This window comes from Myxine glutinosa, chromosome 1, assembly GCF_964187855.1.
Source record: "Myxine glutinosa chromosome 1, kmMyxGlut1.1, whole genome shotgun sequence".
NCBI classification, from domain to species: domain Eukaryota; kingdom Metazoa; phylum Chordata; class Myxini; order Myxiniformes; family Myxinidae; genus Myxine; species Myxine glutinosa.
Genome location: NC_136261.1, coordinates 142,411,544 through 142,430,877, shown reverse-complemented (window position 1 = coordinate 142,430,877; position 19,334 = coordinate 142,411,544). Strand labels below are relative to the sequence as shown.

The 19,334-nt window shown below is 47.2% G+C and overlaps 1 protein-coding gene across 4 annotated transcripts in view; it reads left to right on the top strand.

Annotated features, from left to right (window-relative positions):
* SSBP1 (single stranded DNA binding protein 1) overlaps positions 1-19,334 on the top strand; it is a 69,721-nt gene that overhangs the window by 30,573 nt on the left and 19,814 nt on the right. For all 4 annotated transcript variants that reach the window (XM_068119090.2, XM_078777726.1, XM_068119099.2 and 1 more), the window contains one exon: positions 10,688-10,828. In XM_068119090.2, coding sequence (XP_067975191.1) covers positions 10,688-10,828 — 141 coding nt within the window. The remainder of the gene's footprint in view (positions 1-10,687; positions 10,829-19,334) is intronic.

Here is a 19,334-nt window from a genome sequence, read left to right as displayed (position 1 = left end):
CAGGTCCGGGTCACCCTGGCAAGCACGACCATCACGAACCCCCGCGACCTCGCCAGGGAGGCCGACAAGATCGATTCGGCAAGCCAGCTCATCAGAGCGGCGAGCCAGCTCGTCGGTGTGGCTGCCGGGAGCCCGCCCGCCGCCCAGTCGGCGCCCGCGGCGCGGTTTCCCGCCCAACCGCCCGACGCCCGCGACGCAGCTTCCTTCCCAGAGGCCGCCGGGCCGGCGCGACTGGCAGCGGCGACGCCGCGTCACCCGGTCCCGACGCGTCGACCGGAGCCCCCGACAGACCCGGCCTGGTGCTATTTCCACGCCAGGTTCGGGCGGCAGGCCCGATCATGTCGACCCCCGTGCACGTTCGGCAAGTCGGGAAACGGTCGGGCCGGCGCTCACTACCAGCCATGAGCGCCGGCCGTTCCGGAAACCTGCTATTCATCGCGGACCAAGCGTCAGGGCAGCGTTTTCTCTGCGACACCGGCGCTCAGCTGAGCGTCATTCCCGCTTCGGCGGAGGACAGGCGGGCCGCCATTTGCGGCCCCTCCTTAGTCACGGCCAACGGCTCCGCCATCCGCACCTTCGGCCCATGCACCGTCGCCCTCAGCTTCGGCAGCCAGCTCTTTCGCTGGGAGTTCGTGACGGCGGACGTCCCCATGGCTTTGCTCGGGGCCGATTTGCTTTGCGCCCATGGGCTGCTGGTCGACGTTAAACGTCGGCGTCTCGTCAACGCCGAAACTTTCAGCTCGCTGGCGTGCGCCTTGAGCCGTTCCGCGCCCACCGAGCTTTCCTGCGTCCTCCCGTTGGCAGACGACTTCGCGCGTCTCCTCGCGGAGTTCCCGGCCCTCACACGACCGACGTTTTCGGCCGTCGCGGTGCGTCACCGCATCGAGCATCACATTCCCACTACGGGCCCGCCGGTGTACGCCCGAGCTCGCCGTCTCGACCCAGCCAAACTCGCCGTCGCCAAGGCCGAGTTCGCCACTCTGGAGCGCCTCGGCATCGTGCGGCGCTCCGACAGCGCCTGGGCCTCGCCGCTACACATCGTCCCGAAGCCGGGGGGCGGATGGCGGCCATGCGACGCCACTACCCTCGACAGGTACCCCGTCCCGCACATCCAGGATTTTTTCGCCCGGTTGGCGGGGCGGACCATTTTTTCAAAAGTGGACCTGATTCGGGGGTACCACCAGGTGCCCGTCCGCCCGGCCGACATCCCGAAGACGGCCGTTATTACACCTTTCGGCCTCTTCAAATTCCTCCGGATGCCCTTCGGCCTCAAAAACGTGGCACAGGCGTTCCAGCGCCTGATGGACGGCGTGCTGCGCGACTTGCAGTTCCTCTTTACCTACCTGGACGACATCCTCGTCGCCAGCACGTCCAGAGCCGAGCACCTCCTCCACCTCCGGACGCTGTTCGGCCGCCTCAGCGCGCACGGCTTGATCGTCAACCCGGCCAAATGTCACTTTGGTGTGGCGACGATCGACATTTTGGGCCACCACATCACCCGGAACGGCGCCGTACCGCTACCGGCCAAAGTCGAGGCCATCGCCGCTTTCCCGCGCCCCCGCTCCGTCAAGGCGCTGCAGGAGTTCCTCGGGATGGTGAACTTTTACCACCGCTTCGTGCCCCGAGCTGCGCAACTCATGCGGCCCTTGTACAACGCCCTCCGCGGCCAGCCACCGAAGCGCGACGTCGTCTGGTCCACGGACATGGACGCTGCTTTCACCGGCGCAAAACGGGCCCTCGCCAAGGCCACGCTGCTGGCCCACCCGGTACCCCATGCTCCCATCGCCCTCACCACCGACGCCTCCGACTACGCCGTGGGCGCGGTTCATGAGCAATGGGTAAACATGGCCTGGCAGCCGCTCGCGTTCTTCAGCCGGCAACTCCTGCCCAACGAGTTGAAGTACAGCACTTTCGACCGCGAGCTCCTCAGGCTGTACCTGGCCGTCCGCCATTTTCGCCACCTCCTGGAGGGCCGCCCGTTCACGACCTTTGTCGACCACAAGCCATTGATTTTCGCCATGGCCAAGGTCACGGAGCCGTGGTCGGCCCGCCAGCAGCGCCACCTCTCCGCCGTGTCGGAATACACTATGGACATCCGGCACGTCGCCGGAAAGGACAACGCCGTGGCCGACTGCCTTTCTCGAGCCGGCGCCAACGCCGTCCACCTCGGCGTCGATTTCGCCCTGATGGCGACGGACCAGGCCACCGACGGCACGGTGCAGGCGCTCCGGGTGGCGGACACGGGCCTCCGCTTGGCTGACGTCCCCTTCGCGGACACGGTCCTGCTTTGTGACGTCTCCCAAGGCCGACCTCGCCCCGTTGTGCCAGTCACCTGGCGGCGTCGCATTTTTGCTTCGCTCCACGGCCTCTCACACCCGGGCCGGAAGGCGTCCCAGAGGCTGGTGTCGGCACGTTTCGTCTGGCACGGGTTGCGACGGGACGTCCGCGACTGGGCCAACGCCTGCACACCCTGCCAGCGGGCCAAGGTCCACCGTCACACCCAGGCTCCGCTGGCTCCTTTCACGGTGCCCGAGCGACGTTTCGACCACGTCCACGTGGACCTGGTGGGTCCCCTGCCCCCATCGCAGGGGTTCACCCACCTGCTTACCATGGTGGACAGGACCACCAGGTGGCCGGAGGCCGTACCCCTCGCCTCCACCACCACCGCCGACGTGGCCCAGGCGTTCATCGCCACCTGGGTCGCGCGTTTCGGCGCACCGGTGGACATCTCGTCGGACCGCGGCCCACAGTTCACGTCCGAACTGTGGGGCGCGGTCGCCCGCACGTTGGGCGTTACCCTGCACCGCACCACGGCCTACCACCCCCAGGCCAACGGGTTGTGTGAGCGGTTCCACCGCTCCATGAAGGCCGCACTCATGGCCGGCCTCCAGGACGACGGCTGGGCCGACCGGCTCCCGTGGGTCCTTTTGGGCCTCCGCATGGCTCCAAAGGAGGACCTCCAGGCGTCCACCGCCGAGCTGGTGTACGGCCAGGCCCTCCGCGTCCCGGGCGAGTTCGTGCCCGACGCCACCAGTCCCTGGTCTGCCGCGCGCCAGCGCATGGGCTTCCAGGAGGCCGCCCAACGTTTCGCCTCGGTGCCCACGTCCCGCCACGGCGACCCCCAATCCTACGTCCCCCCAGCACTCCGCACGGCAGAGTACGTCTTTGTGCGCCACGACGCGCACCGGGGGCCGCTCCGGCCACCATACGACGGACCCTTCCGGGTCCTACGACGGGACAACAAGTCCTTCGTCGTCAGCATCGGCGGCCGGGCGGACCCGATTTCGGTGGACCGCCTCAAGCCGGCCCACATGGACGTCGGCCAGCCACCACGGCTGGCTCTCCCACCGCGGCGCGGCCGCCCCCCGTCTACTGCACCCCCCGTCCGGCCACCCGCCACCACACCGGACCCCTCCCCCCGCGACCAGCCAGGGGTCGTTTCGGTCGGGTCATCCGGACCCCCCTCAGGTTGACCTTCCTGGACCAAGTCGATTCTGGTGGGGCGTGTGTAGCGACCCATGGGTCCCCCAAAGCTCGAGACCAGCAACAGAATCTCCTGGCCCAAGCCGGTGATGTAACCGGCGGCCAAACCGCGGCGCCGAGGTTATAATCCTTTGCACCTGTCGGTCACATGACCACCAAAGCGTGCCTCGCCTGAGAGGCGGGGCTTTGGTTCTGATGTATGCTTTTTGGTTTGGATATATTTATGCGAACCCGATAAACGGGCTTTCAGAGTTCCCGAGATGATTATACAATAAACATCTTCTCGGACGAGTTTGTGTCTCGTCCGTCACTTCGTCCGTCTCAAGCAGGAGCGCTGCTCCTTCAATATCACCTTTATCTATCAATATTGTTGAAATGAAGATCAAATAGCTGTATGTTGAAATATGTTGAAAAAGTGAAAACTACATGGGGTGTACTTACTTTTTCACGTGACTGTATATATATATATATATATATATATATATATATATATATATATATATATATATATATATATATATAATATATCTCATTATTATCCCCGCCGATCGCACCGCACCCCCTGGTTTTGGTTTGCACTGGTGGGAACGATGGTCTGTGTGGCAGACAGGCTGTTGGTTCCTTGCGGGTTATGCGGTATTTACCGTGTGAGACATAATTCGTGGCTGGTGCTCACCATTAAAGCTAGGAGGTGCCTTGATCATATATATATATATATATATATATATGTATATATATATATATATATATATATATATATATATATGTATATATATATATATATATATATATATATATATATATATATATATATATATATATATATATATATACATACATACACACACACACACACACACACACACACACACACACACACACACACACACACACACACACACACACACACGGGTGGGGAGCCGAAAGCAAGCCAACAATGCAGAAATGGTGAATGCTAAACCATGGAACCAATAAATTCCTGTGGCTCCTTCAATCGCACGTCAGACATGGACAGCAGGTTCGTGAAAGACAAGTAAAAAAAAAAACCGCGAATGGAAAACCATGAACCAATAAATTCCACATTCCTGTGCCACCTTTAGTCGAACATCAAGCATGGACAGCAGGTTCCTGAAGAACTTGCACGAAAAACGTACCTGTTTGAATGGTTCTATACCCAGTCAATGGCGAATCTGCATATGGTGATCCGCGAATGTCACGCTTAGAAAGTAGAAACCCTCACGTCATTTCATCATTCACTCGAACTCAATATCTATTTTCATTCCAAACAGCATAACTCCAATCACAAATTAAATAGCATTAATATAAAAAATACTTTTACGAACACTCGTGACATAAACAAATATTTAATTTTGTGCTGATGTTACATCCGGATGTGGAGCAGTTCCTTTCGGTTGGAAATTCAAAATCGTAATTGTATTCACTCAATTCCAAACGTCATTCCAATCATAAATTGATACTTTAACAAAATACTGTGTTAAATGACGATTGTATTGAGATATTATCAAACCATCTCATTATCGTCATGTATTCACTTCTGGATTTGGGGCAACTCGGTATCAAGTTAATTTTAAAATCATAATTTTATTGAGGAATTTATGAAACCTCCTACCTATCTTACAACATCCGTTGGGACCCCAAAATGTTCCACAGAAAATATGGTGGGGCTAGCCCCAAAACTGAGGGAGTAGTTGGGGGATGGACAGACCGACAGACCGACAGACAGACAGGTACTCCTGTTTTATTATATATATATATGTATATATATATATATATATATATATATATATATATATATATATATATATATATATATATATATATATATATATATATATATATATATAGTTACGGACGCGGATAAGATGTTACTTTGCCGAGCGGATGGCGCTGCGCCCGAACAGTTACCCCGACTAACCCGATTCCTGAACGTTGGCCAAAATCGCGCCACAGATATTCAATATGGAAACCTCTAAAGCGACCGAATGTAAAGAGGAAGAAGAAGACGTACAGAAGAATAACAGGATTTATTATTTACACACACTAAAGCAAAAGGAGCAGTCAAGGTTATATACAGGGAAAATGGAAAAAGCAGGTGACACAGTGAAAATACTAGCTTATCTAACAGGCTTAACTTATTCCCTGGACAGAACAAACAAAGACGGACTCACACGGGGAATTGCAGAGTGGATTGGTTGGAAGGAGGTGGGTGGCTGGAGGGGGGAGGAAGGCACGGAGCTGGCTGGAGCTTGATCCCGCACAGGACGTCGGGCTGGACCTCGACGGCCGCCGATGCCACCGATCCTGTCGTGTGCGCGGGATCACGGGTCGGAGCTGCTTGGTGGAGCCGACGCGCTGGTGGGGGGTCTGGCGTGACGGGTTCTCTCCTCTCTCTTTCTTAGTCCAACCCAGTCCAACAACTTCCTCTCTTGCTTAGTCCAACAACAACTTCCAGGCTTTTCGGTGTTCTGATCTCCTCCCTCCTCGACTCTCTCTGGGGGCCTCTGCCTCGGGTTATATAAGCCCCACCCTTGACCCTTTTGCGAACCTCCCCCAAACGTTCTCTCTCCGCCCTCTAAAGCCAACCCCTCCTTCTGGGTTGGTCGGCAAGGGCTGGTTCACTCCTCCCCTCTATGACGAGGTGGAGACACGCCCTTCTTCCCCGACCTTGCCTCGTGGCCAATGGTGGTTTTGGGGGCGATTCGCGCTAGCCCCAGCCAAAGGGCAGCAATGGCAATGAAGAAAACCACCCAAAATGCAGTTGGCAATTGCAGCAAAGTGGACGGCAGATGAAATGCAGCAAAGTGGCTAAACCTGGCACTTGGAAGATGCCATGTCGGAGGGATCTACTTTATTTAATGCAGTGCAATGGAGTGTCAAATTAATGGAAGACAAATCCTTAGCCTAATACACATAATAAGGATATAACTACTGAACATGGATATATGATGTCCTTCGTGTATGCTTTATGGAATTAACTACGGGAACGCCCTTTGACCATTATACAACACTGGAGTAAGGAGGGCGATATTTTACAACAATTTACACAACAACAACAAAAAAAAAAAACCATTCTCATATCCACCACAATATATATATGTATATATATATATATATATATATATATATATATATATATATATATATATATATATATATATATATATATATATATATATATATATACATATATACATATAATAAAACAGGAGTATCTGTCTGTATATATATTTATATATGTATATAATTTTTTTTTTTTTTTTTTTAACCCGGTATTTTATTATCTCCCTTTGCCAGACCACGGACATTTGTGGGATTAGACTTGTGTATTCCTGACCATATTTTGTTTTCATAGCATTGGTTCACCCACTGTAAGTTAATGTTTCTGTGACTAAGAACTACCCCTAGACAGGTCTCCACTCGATCACAGCGTGAAGTAGGTTATGAAAGTAATTTGGAATTTTTACTCGAGTACCGGCACAAAAGGACTTTTATCAAGGCACAGTGGGATGTCTAACATTCACCAGTGAATGCGTGCAGGCAGGGAACTTTCTCTGCATCAAGGTGCCCTCATTGATGCTGTGCCTTGGCTATTAGTCAGATTAGTCTCTTTCTTGAATGCAACTGGTAACATGTAACCCAGTGCTACCTGCCGCATGGTCGGTCAATAGTGGTGACTAAACCAACTAGTCAACTACCCTCACTGGCTTGCCAGTGGGGAGGGTGACTGTGACACCCTGCAGGACTAAAAACAGTACCTTTTAAAGGGTGGATGAGTTCTCTTCGTGAGCCAACGACCATCCAGTCGATGGTGTCTCCTAAAATACACCCATCTGTTTGGACCTTTTTTTATGTAGTAGGTTGTAGACAGCAACCACTAAGAGTCATACTACTGTTCGGACTTAGGAGCGTTAAAGTGGTGCCCAGAACCATCTTGCACTCTCCGTGTCAGGCCCTTATATCCTGGAATCCCACAAGGCAGTCTTGCAATCTGTTGGTTTTTGTTTACTGCATAACTGATCTATCTGCTTCCCTGGAAAATCCTGTTGCATTTTGCAGATTACTCTGCTTAGGGCCTGATATTGTGCAACCCCTATGTTAAGCAGGCTGACTATAGCATACTTTTCTGCAGATCTGAAGATGACACAATAGTGTTCAAATATCGGAACATATTGTTGTCGGAAATCCTTCTTGGGGGTAACTTTGCAATGTGTAGTGATAATTATTTCCCATATTGCATGTATTAACATAAGCATGAGATAATTTTAGGAGCCAAGAAAATAAGACTTATGCGTCATTATATATTCAAAATCTGTCATATTCCCTCCTCACATGTGTGAAACCGCCATCCCTTCACACCTTTAAAAAAAATGTTTTATCCCTTTGTAATCCATCTTATTTTCCTTTAAGCGACCCGTATTGTTATCTTTCCCACGTTTGGGCTATGTGCAATCCGTCACTCTTTTTGCTCTTTGTCTAACTGTTAAATTGATTCCCTAGTCTTTTTTATCATGATCTTCTCTCTAATCTTTCTTTCTAATCTTTCAAGACAACACCTATTATCATCTCATGTTGCTTCCCATACATTGCCCTGACATTTTTCTCTTTTTTCTGATCCTGCCTTAATTGTCCACCTTGCAGCCTTTTTGACTCATGCTGATGTGTCTGTTTCTCTTCCATGCCTTTTTCCCACACCTCATTGTCAACTTTTGACCTTCCATCCTCTGTCATCCAACTCAATTTACATCAGCCAACACTTCTGTATTTAAAAAAAATATGACCAAAACATTTTCTAGTCCAATTTGAAAATGAGTGCAACAGTCACCAACAATTTTGTTTGCATATCAATATAAGTTTGTGTAACTTTTTTTTTTTTACAGTAAAAGGTAATTATATGTTCTCTACAATCTGTAATAATAGCCGGCGAAGCCGGTGTTGTGAATGAACGCGTACGTATTATGTTGAAAAGCCAGATTTTGCTGGATCCGTTGAGAATTTCGAAGCTTTGACGCACCAAATCGCTCCATGGAGGCCGACATCTTGCGGATGCGGAAGTATGCATAAAAAATTGCGAAAAAGTTCAATAGGAGTTTGATTCACCCGTCTTTGTTTGATTCACAATCTTATGCACCTCTAATTTGTAATTAAAATACTTTAAGACTAACCTCGTTCCCCGGGCCCGCATGGGCTCTGGTTATCTTCAACGAAAATCGTCACCAAACACCGGAACCAATGAGATTCGAGCATTTGAAAAAATATTTCAAAAACCAAATCGCTCCATGGAGGCCGCCATCTTGCGGATGCGGAAGTATGCATAAAAAATTGCGAAAAAGTTCAATAGGAGTTTGTTTCACCCGTCTTTTTTTTATTCACAATCTTATGCACCTCTAATTTGTAATTAAAATACTTTAAGACCAACCTCGTTCCCCGGGCCTGCACGGGCCCTGGTTATCTTCAACAAAAATCGTCACCAAACACCGGAACCAATGAGATTCGAGTATTTGAAAAAATATTTCAAAAAAGCTTATTACCGTGTTTCGGAGGCCGAAAACGGCGTCGAATATTCTAAAATTGACGAAGAATTATTTTTTAGAAATCTCGCTGCCATAGGGGATAGTTTTTCACAGCCGGAAATGTCCGAAGTTGAGATTGATTAATTCACCAAATTAATCAAGAAGGAAATTTTATAATTTTAATCTCATCCAGAATGAAAATGGTGTCATTTTGAACTAGGTACGGTACCTACTACACCTACCTACTACCAACAACCTAACCTACTGATGCCATAGTGATGGGTAAAATAGTGGCAAGAGGCTTTGGCTTCGCCGGCTCATTGCGGCTTTGCAGTAGGGTACTCGTAATAAAAGGTAGTGTCCGTCTGTCCGTCCATCTGTCTCCTCCAAAACCATTAAACCTAGCGGCCCCAAATTTTGCATGCATACACCTCCAACAGATTGCAATGATGAAAACTGGGTGTTTGGGTGTGTTATAACACCCTTTTTGAAGACAAATAACGAGGTGCTCATGAGAAAAAACCCGAAAAAGCCTTACCAATATGGCGGCACGCCATCTTGGTCAGCCCACTGCCACTCGCTTGGTTCTTTAGCCACCATTTTGTTTCTGCCTTCTCAAACGTGCCTTGCCTTGGAAACACGATCGATTTATCATTACATAATTGAAGCATATCATCAAAATCTGGACTCGGATATGAGGATTGGATCCTGTAGACCAAATTAATGTCCAAATCTGGAGTGAAATCTGACAAAATTTACCATATATAGCGATTCTTATAACTAAGTTTATATATTCATTTATTTAAGTGAGGCAGTCATTTTCCTTGTGGGGTTAGTTTTTTTATTTAACTTGATAACTATTTTTAACTTAATTCATACTTCCATTCCAGTGTGTGACTCCACTGTACCAGTGATCTGTTTTTAAAATTCCCTCTGGATGATGGAGCGACTCATTGTTACCCGGCAACGCTGGGTACTTTTGCTCGTTATATAAATAAGATTGCCCAGCGTGTAATATGGAGAAACATTCACTCGATGTGATGTGTACCTTATATGAGAAACGTTGAGGGTTCACAAGATAATACAAGATCCATCACACCCACTTCATAATTGTTTTAGTTTTGATTGTTCAGGTATTTGCCGTAGTGCTGCATTCAACTCGCACAGTTGCTTTAGACTGTCATTTGTGCCAAATTCAATTCACATGTTCAATGCTAATGTGAAAAGGATGTGATGCACCTATTTTGAATTGAATTGCCAGTGGAGGAAATATTTCCATGTTTCATGCAGACAATACAAAATAATGGAATAGAATGCAATATCCCTTCAGCATTGGCTCAACTAGATTGTACGCACCTCCCCTCTCTGGCCTGCCCATTTCTGTAAAAAATAAAAAATAACTTTCCTGTACTGGTCAGTCAATAATACTCGTAAATGCTTCTGGCTTGTGTAATCCCACATGGCTCAGACTTTGTTAAAAAGAGGATCTACCTTAAAATTGGGCTTATTAATCACTCTTTCCATGATGATAATGATGGAGTGAAACAGCTGGTAAAAAATAACTGATTTTTTTTTTCTCATCTACTTTGTGAGTTATAAGTATAGGTTCATTCAATGCAACCACCCATTCAAGTCACTCATAGAGATTGTTTGTGCTTCTTTGTGTATGGCAGCCATGAACAGAGTGCAGCTCCTGGGTCGTGTGGGCCAAGACCCCGTTATGCGAAATCTTGATGGTCGAAACAGTGTCACGGTCTTCTCTGTTGCTACCAACGAGACCTGGAAGCAGGCGGGGAACGATGGTGCTGGTTCTGGTGAGTGTTCAATGAAAAAGATTTGATGCAATGAGGTTGTTGTTTTTGTAATGAGAGAAGGGAAGGTAACACAGTAAGTCCTTGATTTGGTAGGGTTAATGGGGTAGGGTAGCGATGGTGAGTGATGTTGAGATTGGACCACAAACTGACAGTGAATCAATGGAATGGTGTCAAGTAATTTGACAAGTCATGATTCCTAATGCTTTTTACAATTTAGGAGGTCATTGGTCCATACTCTTCACAGAACATTGGCATGCTCATAACAAGTTGTGAAAAAGTATTTGTTTTTAATAAAAATCAAAGCAGAGCACAAGGTAGGATGGGAATCCAAAAAGATGATCAGATATAAGATTGTTTGAGAAAAGGAAAGACTATTGTCAGCTCCTCACCACATATATACATATATTAGCTCCTCACCACATGAAAATGAATGAATGAATGATCGTTTTAAGGCCATTTTCCCCGCTAGAGCGGGGGTTAGCCTTGCGGGCCCCATGACAATCATGGTTGCCTGTTTGAGGCAATGTTTTTATGGCCGGATGCCCTTCCTGACGCCAACCCTTGGTCACGCTCTTACGATCGCAGGGATACGGTGTACCTATTCTAAACCGGGGTACACACCGTGATCATTCATCCCAGCAAGCTGGTACTCAGTTTGCCGACCTCGGAAGGATGACAGGCTGAGTCAACCCCCCTGGCGTTAATTCAGCGATCGACCGGGATTTGAACCCAGGATCCAAGGATCCCAAGCCGACACACTAACCGCTAAGCCAACACCAGGCTACATATATTACCACACACATATATTACTACTATCACCACATACATACATACAGACTTGGCATTTAATATGGAATATTTATTTTTTCTTGACTTGGGTTTCCTTTCTGTACTCAGAATATCAATCTGGTGAGTTTCTTTTACACTTCGGTGATTTCTTTGTTTAAAGAACCATGTCACTGATTGTCTGTCGCAGCAAGAAGTCAATAACAGGATTATATCACAGGTGGTGTGACAAAATGTACGGACAGGTACATTTGACGATTGGCTTCACAATCGGGTATATAAGGGTTGTTGCGTTCTGTATTAGTGGAAAACAACTGCTGCACGTCTACAAAAGTTATTGCCGCTTCCTCTGGAGATGGTCCGTCAACTTGACAATGCTGTTTGTCATGGAGTGGTGGCTTTACGAAATTCCGGCATGAAACAGTGTGCTGTTGCTCGGCAGTATGGCATCACTCAAGGTCAGGTGTCAAAGATCCCGAAACGCTATGCTCAGAGGGGTGTCCCTCCTCCAATATCGAGGCCAGGACGTCCCCGCAGAACCACAAGGAGGGATGATCGCCAGCTGCACCGGTTAGTACGCAATGGCCGTACCAAGTCAGCTAATCGGCTTAGGGCTGAGTGGCAGCAACTGACAAATGCGCCTGTATCCAGAAGGCTAGTCGACGAACGACTGGTTCAAGCAGGCTATCGTGCCAGGCGTCCCCTGAGAAAGCCACGCCTGACAAGACAACACCACCAGCGCCGATTGCAGTGGGCCAGAGAGCACCGTCAATGGCAGCCAGGACACTGGAATCACGTGATCTTCAGTGACGAGTCTTGATTTCTGGTCTATCGTCAAGATGGCCATGTCTGAGTGCGCAGACAAGTGCATGAAGCCTACAACGAAGATTGTATAGTGCCAAGAGTCCAAGCTGGAGGTGGTGGGGTGACCGTTTGGGTTGCTTTTCATGCAGGGGGCAAAACTGACCTGGTTGTTCTGAATGGAAACCTGAACCAGTTCAAGTACAGGGCCATTCTGGAAGAAACAATGCTTCCATTTGCTCGTGTAGCCTTTCGAGGAAACTTTGTCTTCCAAGATGACAATGCATGGCCTCATCGTGCTCGCATGATCCAACACTTTCTTGCTGACCGTGGTGTAGAGCATATGGAGTGGCCTGCCATGTCCCCGGACATGAATCCGATAGAGAACTTGTGGGCAGAATTAACGCATCAAATCGACAACTTGGACCAGCAGCCGACCTCTGTGCGTGAATTGCAGCAGGCTATTGTCACTGCATGGCAAGCGATTCCTGTCCAAACCTTGGAAAATCTCATGAACAGCATGCCTCAACGTGTACGTGCTCTCCTGAATGCTCGTGGGGGTTACACGACGTACTGTACTGTAATTTTACTGTCCGTAATCCCAGTTGTAATTTAACTTTTGTTTTTGTTAAAAAAAATTTTGGCTAATGTGCAAAATAAAGAAATACTTCTGGAAAACGTACAGAAGTTTAACACAGTACTGTCCGTGAATTGAGTTCAATATCAGTTTACATCACTTTCAAGGATCAATTTATTTGCTTCGAAATGTCAAATGTGGTTTTTGTTTCTTTTAAAGGTCACATTAACAAAATCTATATTAATTTCAACATAATTCCAATTAACTTTTGGTTCTAAGTTAACTTGAAAAGTAAGTTCAGCCCCACAAAAAAAATATTCCATATTAAATGCCAAGTCTGTATATTAGCTCCTCACCACATACATACATATATTAGCTCCTCACCACATACAAAGCGCTTTCATCCGCAGCTCAATTGAATACTGCTCTCCCCTCTGGGCTGGTGCTCCTGCCTCACACCTAGCTTGGCTTCACGCGGTTGAAAGCAAAGCATTCAGAATCATTAGAGTCTCCCATGATGAAGCTGATTCTGAGGGCTTTTCTCTCTCTCACCACAGGCAGGTTGGTGATCTTTCTGTCTTCTACATACTCCTCTCCAGCCTAGCTCCCCCAGCTCTGTCTGTGCTTTGTCCCCCAAATATTCCTACAGGTCGCACAAGATCTGCCTGCAACCCTCTTATGGTTAAACTGCCAAAATCTAGGCTCTCTGCTCACCTTCACTCTTTCATTCCTTTATTCCTCTTTACTCCCGCCTCTGGAACAAACTCCCTCACTCTCTTCAATCCCACTCCTCCCTCCAGGTCTTTAAAACAGCTGTTCACCACCATCTCTTATCTTCCCCAATCCAAAACCTTGATCTTTTCTACCCCCGTTAAAACACCCAAATCCGCTTCTTTTAATCCCCAACTTCTTTCCTGAAATTCCTAGTAGTGAAATTCCTGGTAGTGTTCATTTGCTTTATACTGTGTACCCCTCCCTCCTCCGCAGCCCTGCCCCTTCCACAGATCTACCGACGTCCTTGTTCATACTGTTGTTGTGCTTGTGGGCTTCCCTCTCCCTCCCCCTCTTGTCTCCCGCTCCCTTCATTGTATGTTTTATGTGTCTGCATGTTTTCATGTTCAATGTGTTCGCTCTTACACGAGCCTCGAATCTGTATTCAAAGAAAAAAAGAAAAAAGCTGTGATGTTTGATTTCATGACTTTACTTATGCATTACAACCTCGATTTAATGGACTAAGTAGAGGAGGATGGGTTGTCCGTTAATGCTGAAAGTCCTTTATATCGAATGGTTATTCATTCATTCAATAAAATGTCCTACTGTGCATAACAGACAATATTAAACAGTTATACATTTCTGCGCAACACTCATTCTTTATAAAGGTACTGCCATTCCAGGGATTCCCCACGGGAAACCCTGACGTGTCCGCCACAGCCACTGCTTGCACTGCGGAATCTCCTCATATGCCACTCGTATCCAGGCCACCCTGCGACCTTCACCACGCCCACTCTCCCTATGTGGGACTTCCCCAAACCATCTACAGTCGTGGGACTTCCGGCGGCCCTCACATCACTTACGCACACGGGCCGTTCCGCTGTCTTTCGCACACCATGCACACTCACAAACCACTTCACGATCCCTTGCACATCAGTCCTTCACACAGGGCCATTCCTCATTGCTTTCACCACACACCATTTCGGTACACGGGCCACCTCATGACCTTTCACAAACCGTTCACTCCCCCGGGCCATCTCACAACCGTTCACACTCGCTTTCTCATGCCACGCTACTCTCCCCACACTCACTCGCACTCCTTTCATACACACGGGTTGTCCCACGATATTTCTCACACTACCTGAGCAGTTGTGAGGAGGTCCGTTTAAATTTCTGAGGAGGTATTTCCATTAAAAAAATTCGCACGCTTTCTCTTAGCACCACTGTCTTTAGAAGCCATGGTAAATCACTTGTGCAACTTATACGCTAATGAAAAACAAAGAAACACATAAAGTCAAAGACTGAACTACACACGATGTGACCAGGAAGACAGTCGGTAACGACGTCTTCCGCATCAGGTCGTGCATTGTCTGATGCCCACCAATCTCTTAGTGGTATATTCATGAATTACAGGAAAGCATCCACAAACCTTTTATTTTTATCAGGTAAATCCGAAATCCGTTAAATCGAGGATCTACTGTAATTGAAAGTAAGCAATCGACCTGTCATTGCTTGGATCCATTTTTCCCACATTCATCTGTATTACAGTGATGTTGGCTGTTTTCCCAGGAGAATGGAGGTGACGTACAGTCAAGGACAAACAGAAGAGAGCAAGTAAAGGATAAGGGACAGCAGCAGAGCAAGATTTGACAAAGCAAGCACTGATGCACTTTGGATCCAGTCAAGACTAGCCAGAACCTTTCTTACCTTGTTTGAAAAAGTAACATTATCCATGAGACAGTGGTTATGAGGGGGGTAATGTGGAGACTGAGCAAGATTGGTTGGATACATGAGATTTGAAGGCAAACACTGAGTGGTGACATTCTGGCTTGTCTTGAGCAGAATTTACTTTGATGTGATTTCAGGTGCGTGAGTGGGTAGAGGGGGAGCACATCCCAGAGACAGAATGAACAAGACACCATAATGACTTTGAGGAAGAAAACAAGTTGGAGAGTTTGGCCTTAAGGATAATATATTGTTTTCTGGCTCGTGTGTGATGGATACACACTTGTTGCAGGCCTTGCAAAATCACCAAAGGTTGCCTAACGTCAGACCCTATTAACTACAGGCCAGTGAACTTGTTTTCAATTACAAGTTAAGTCATAGAATCATCATTGCTTCTGATGTAGTTTTTCCTGTTTTCATAAACCTGATCTCAGAGCATCCGTTTGGATTAAATTCCGGTGACTAAGCTCTGTACATGGTTCTGCTCCTCTCTCAGCAATGGGTGGAGATCCTCAATCTCAAACATGAGGTGAAGACCATAGCTCTCTGGACTTATATCAGGCATTCGATACAGTCTGCCATCCGAATTTGCTTGCCAAGCTCTCTGGAACACAAAAGGCCTTGCACGTTGTAGAGCTCTGAAAGCATGCACATTATAGAGCTCTGAAAACTTGCACAATGTAGAGCTCTAAAAGCTTGCATGTTGTAGAGCTCTGAAAGCTTGCATGTTGTAGAGCTCTGAAAGCTTGCACGTTGTAGGGCTGTGAAAGCTTGCACGTTGTAGAGCTCTGAAAGCTTGCACGTTGTAGGGCTCTGAAAGCTTGCACGTTGTAGAGCTCTGAAAGCTTGCACGTTGTCGAGCTCTGAAAGCTTGCACGTTGTAGAGCTCTGAAAGCTTGCACATTGTAGAGCTCTGAAATCTTGCACGTTATAGAGCTCTGAAAGCTTGCACGTTGTAGAGCTCTGAAAACTTGCATGTCGTACAGCTCTGAAAGCTTGCACGTCATAGAGCTCTGAAAGCTTGCACGTTGTAGAGCTCTGAAAGCTTGCACGATGTAGAGCTCTGAAAGCTTGCACGTTGTAAACCTCTGAAAGCTTGCACGTTGTGGAGCTCTGAAAGCTTGCACGTTGTGAAGCTCTGAAAGCTTGCATGTTGTGGAGCTCTGAAAGCTTGCACATTATAGAGCTCTGAAAGCTTGCACATTATAGAGCTCTGAAAGCTTGCATGTTGTAGAGCTCTGAAAGCTTGCATGTTGTAGAGCTCTGAAAGCTTGCACATTGTAGTGCTCTGAAAGCTTGCACGTTGTAGAGCTCTGAAAGCTTGCACGTTGTAGAGCTCTGAAAGCTTTCACATTAGAGAGCTCTGAAAGTTTGCATGTTGTAGAGCTCTGAAAGCTTGCATGTTGTAGAGCTCTGAAAGCTGGCACGTTGTAGAGCTCTGAAAGCTTGCACGTTGTAGAGCTCTGAAAGCTTTCACATTAGAGAGCTCTGAAAGCTTGCACATTATAGAGCTCTGAAAGCTTGCACATTGTAGTGCTCTGAAAGCTTGCACATTATAGAGCTCTGAAAGCTTGCACAATGCACATGATAGAGCTCTGAAAGCTTGCACATTATAGAGCTCTGAAAGCTTGCACATTATAGATCTCTGAAAGCTTGCACGTTATAGAGCTCTGAAAGCTTGCACATTGTAGAGCTTTGAAAGCTTGCACATTGTAGATCTCTGAAAGCTTGCACGTTGTAGAGCTCTGAAAGTTTGCACATTATCGAGCTCTGAAGGCTTGCACATTATAGAGCTCTGAAAGCTTGCACATTATAGAGCTCTGAAAGCTTGCACATTATAGATCTCTGCAAGCTTGCATGTTGTAGAGCTCTGAAAGCTTGCACATTATAGAGCTCTGACAGCTTGCACATTATAGAGCTCTGACAGCTTGCACATTATAAGAGCTCTGAAAGCTTGCACATTATAGAGCTCTGAAAGCTTGCATGTTGTAGAGCTCTGAAAGCTTGCACATTGTAGATCTCTGAAAGCTTGCACGTTGTAGAGCTCTGAAAGTTTGCACATTATCGAGCTCTGAAGGCTTGCACATTATAGAGCTCTGAAAGCTTGCACATTATAGAGCTCTGAAAGCTTGCACATTATAGATCTCTGCAAGCTTGCATGTTGTAGAGCTCTGAAAGCTTGCACATTATAGAGCTCTGACAGCTTGCACATTATAGAGCTCTGACAGCTTGCACATTATAAGAGCTCTGAAAGCTTGCACATTATAGAGCTCTGAAAGCTTGCATGTTGTAGAGCTCTGAAAGCTTGCACATAATAGATCTCTGAAAGCTTGCACGTTGTTGATCTCTGAAAGCTTGCATGTTGTAGAGCTCTGAAAGCTTGCACATTAGAGAGCTCTGAAAGCTTGCACGTTGTAGAGCTCTGAAAGCTTGCACATTATAGAGCTCTGAAAGCTTGCACATTATAGAGCTCTGAAAGCTTGCACATTATAGAGCTCTGAAAGCTTGCACGTTGTCGAGCTCTGAAAGCTTGCACGTTGTCGAGCTCTGAAAGCTTGCATGTTGTAGAGCTCTGAAAGCTTGCACATTATAGAGCTCTGAAAGCTTGCACGTTATAGAGCTCTGAAAGCTTGCACGTTGTAGGGCTCTGAAAGCTTGCATGTTATAGAGCTCTGAAAGCTTGCACGTCATAGAGCTCCGAAGGCTTGCACATTATAGAGCTCTGAAAGCTTGCACGTTATAGAGCTCTGAAAGCTTGCACGTTGTAGAGCTCTGAAAGCTTGCATGTTGTAGAGCTCCGAAAGCTTGCACGTTATAGAGCTCTGAAAGCTTGCACATTATAGAGCTCTGAAAGCTTGCATGCTATAGAGCTCTGAAAGCTTGCACGTTATAGAGCTCTGAAATTTTGCACGTTATATGGCTCTGAAAGCTTGCACGTTATAGAGCTCTGAAATTTTGCACGTTATAGAGCTCTGAAAGCTTGCACGTTATAGAGCTCTGAAAGCTTGCATGTTGTCGAGCTCTGAAAGCTTGCATGTTGTAGAGCTCTGAAAGCTTGCACGTTATCGAGCTCTGAAAGCTTGCACGTTGTAGGGCTCTGAAAGCTTGCATGTTATAGAGCTCTGAAAGCTTGCACGTTATAGAGCTCTGAAGGCTTGCATGTTATAGAGCTCTGAAGGCTTGCACGTTATAGAGCTCTGAAAGCTTGCACGTTGTAGAGCTCTGAAAGCTTGCACGTTATAGAGCTCTGAAAGCTTGCACGTTATAGAGCTCTGAAAGCTTGCACGTTATAGAGCTCTGAAAGCTTGCAAGTTGTAGAGCTCTGAAAGCTTGCATGTTGTAGAGCTCTGAAAGCTTGCACGTTATAGAGCTCTGAAAGCTTGCACATTATAGAGCTCTGAAAGCTTGCACGTTATAGAGCTCTGAAAGCTTGCACGTTATAGAGCTCTGAAAGCTTGCACATTATAGAGCTCTGAAAGCTTGCATGTTGTAGAGCTCTGAAAGCTTGCACGTTATAGAGCTCTGAAAGCTTGCACATTATAGAGCTCTGAAAGCTTGCACGTTATAGAGCTCTGAAAGCTTGCACGTTATAGAGCTCTGAAAGCTTGCACATTATAGAGCTCTGAAAGCTTGCACATTATAGAGCTCTGAACGCTTGCACGTTATAGAGCTCTGAAAGCTTGCACGTTATAGAGCTCTGAAAGCTGTTCCTCATATGGTATATGTTGTACTTTGGCTTCATCCACATGAAATTAAGGATCACCAAATGATCACGGTGCCGCTTGGAGTTCAGTTTAACCGGTCACTTTCACTTTCGCTCTTATCAGTGTGTAATCATTGAACATTTTCCAATAGCACCGTCGTGAAAATCAATAGTTTGATTCATAGATCATTTTAAAGGCACAA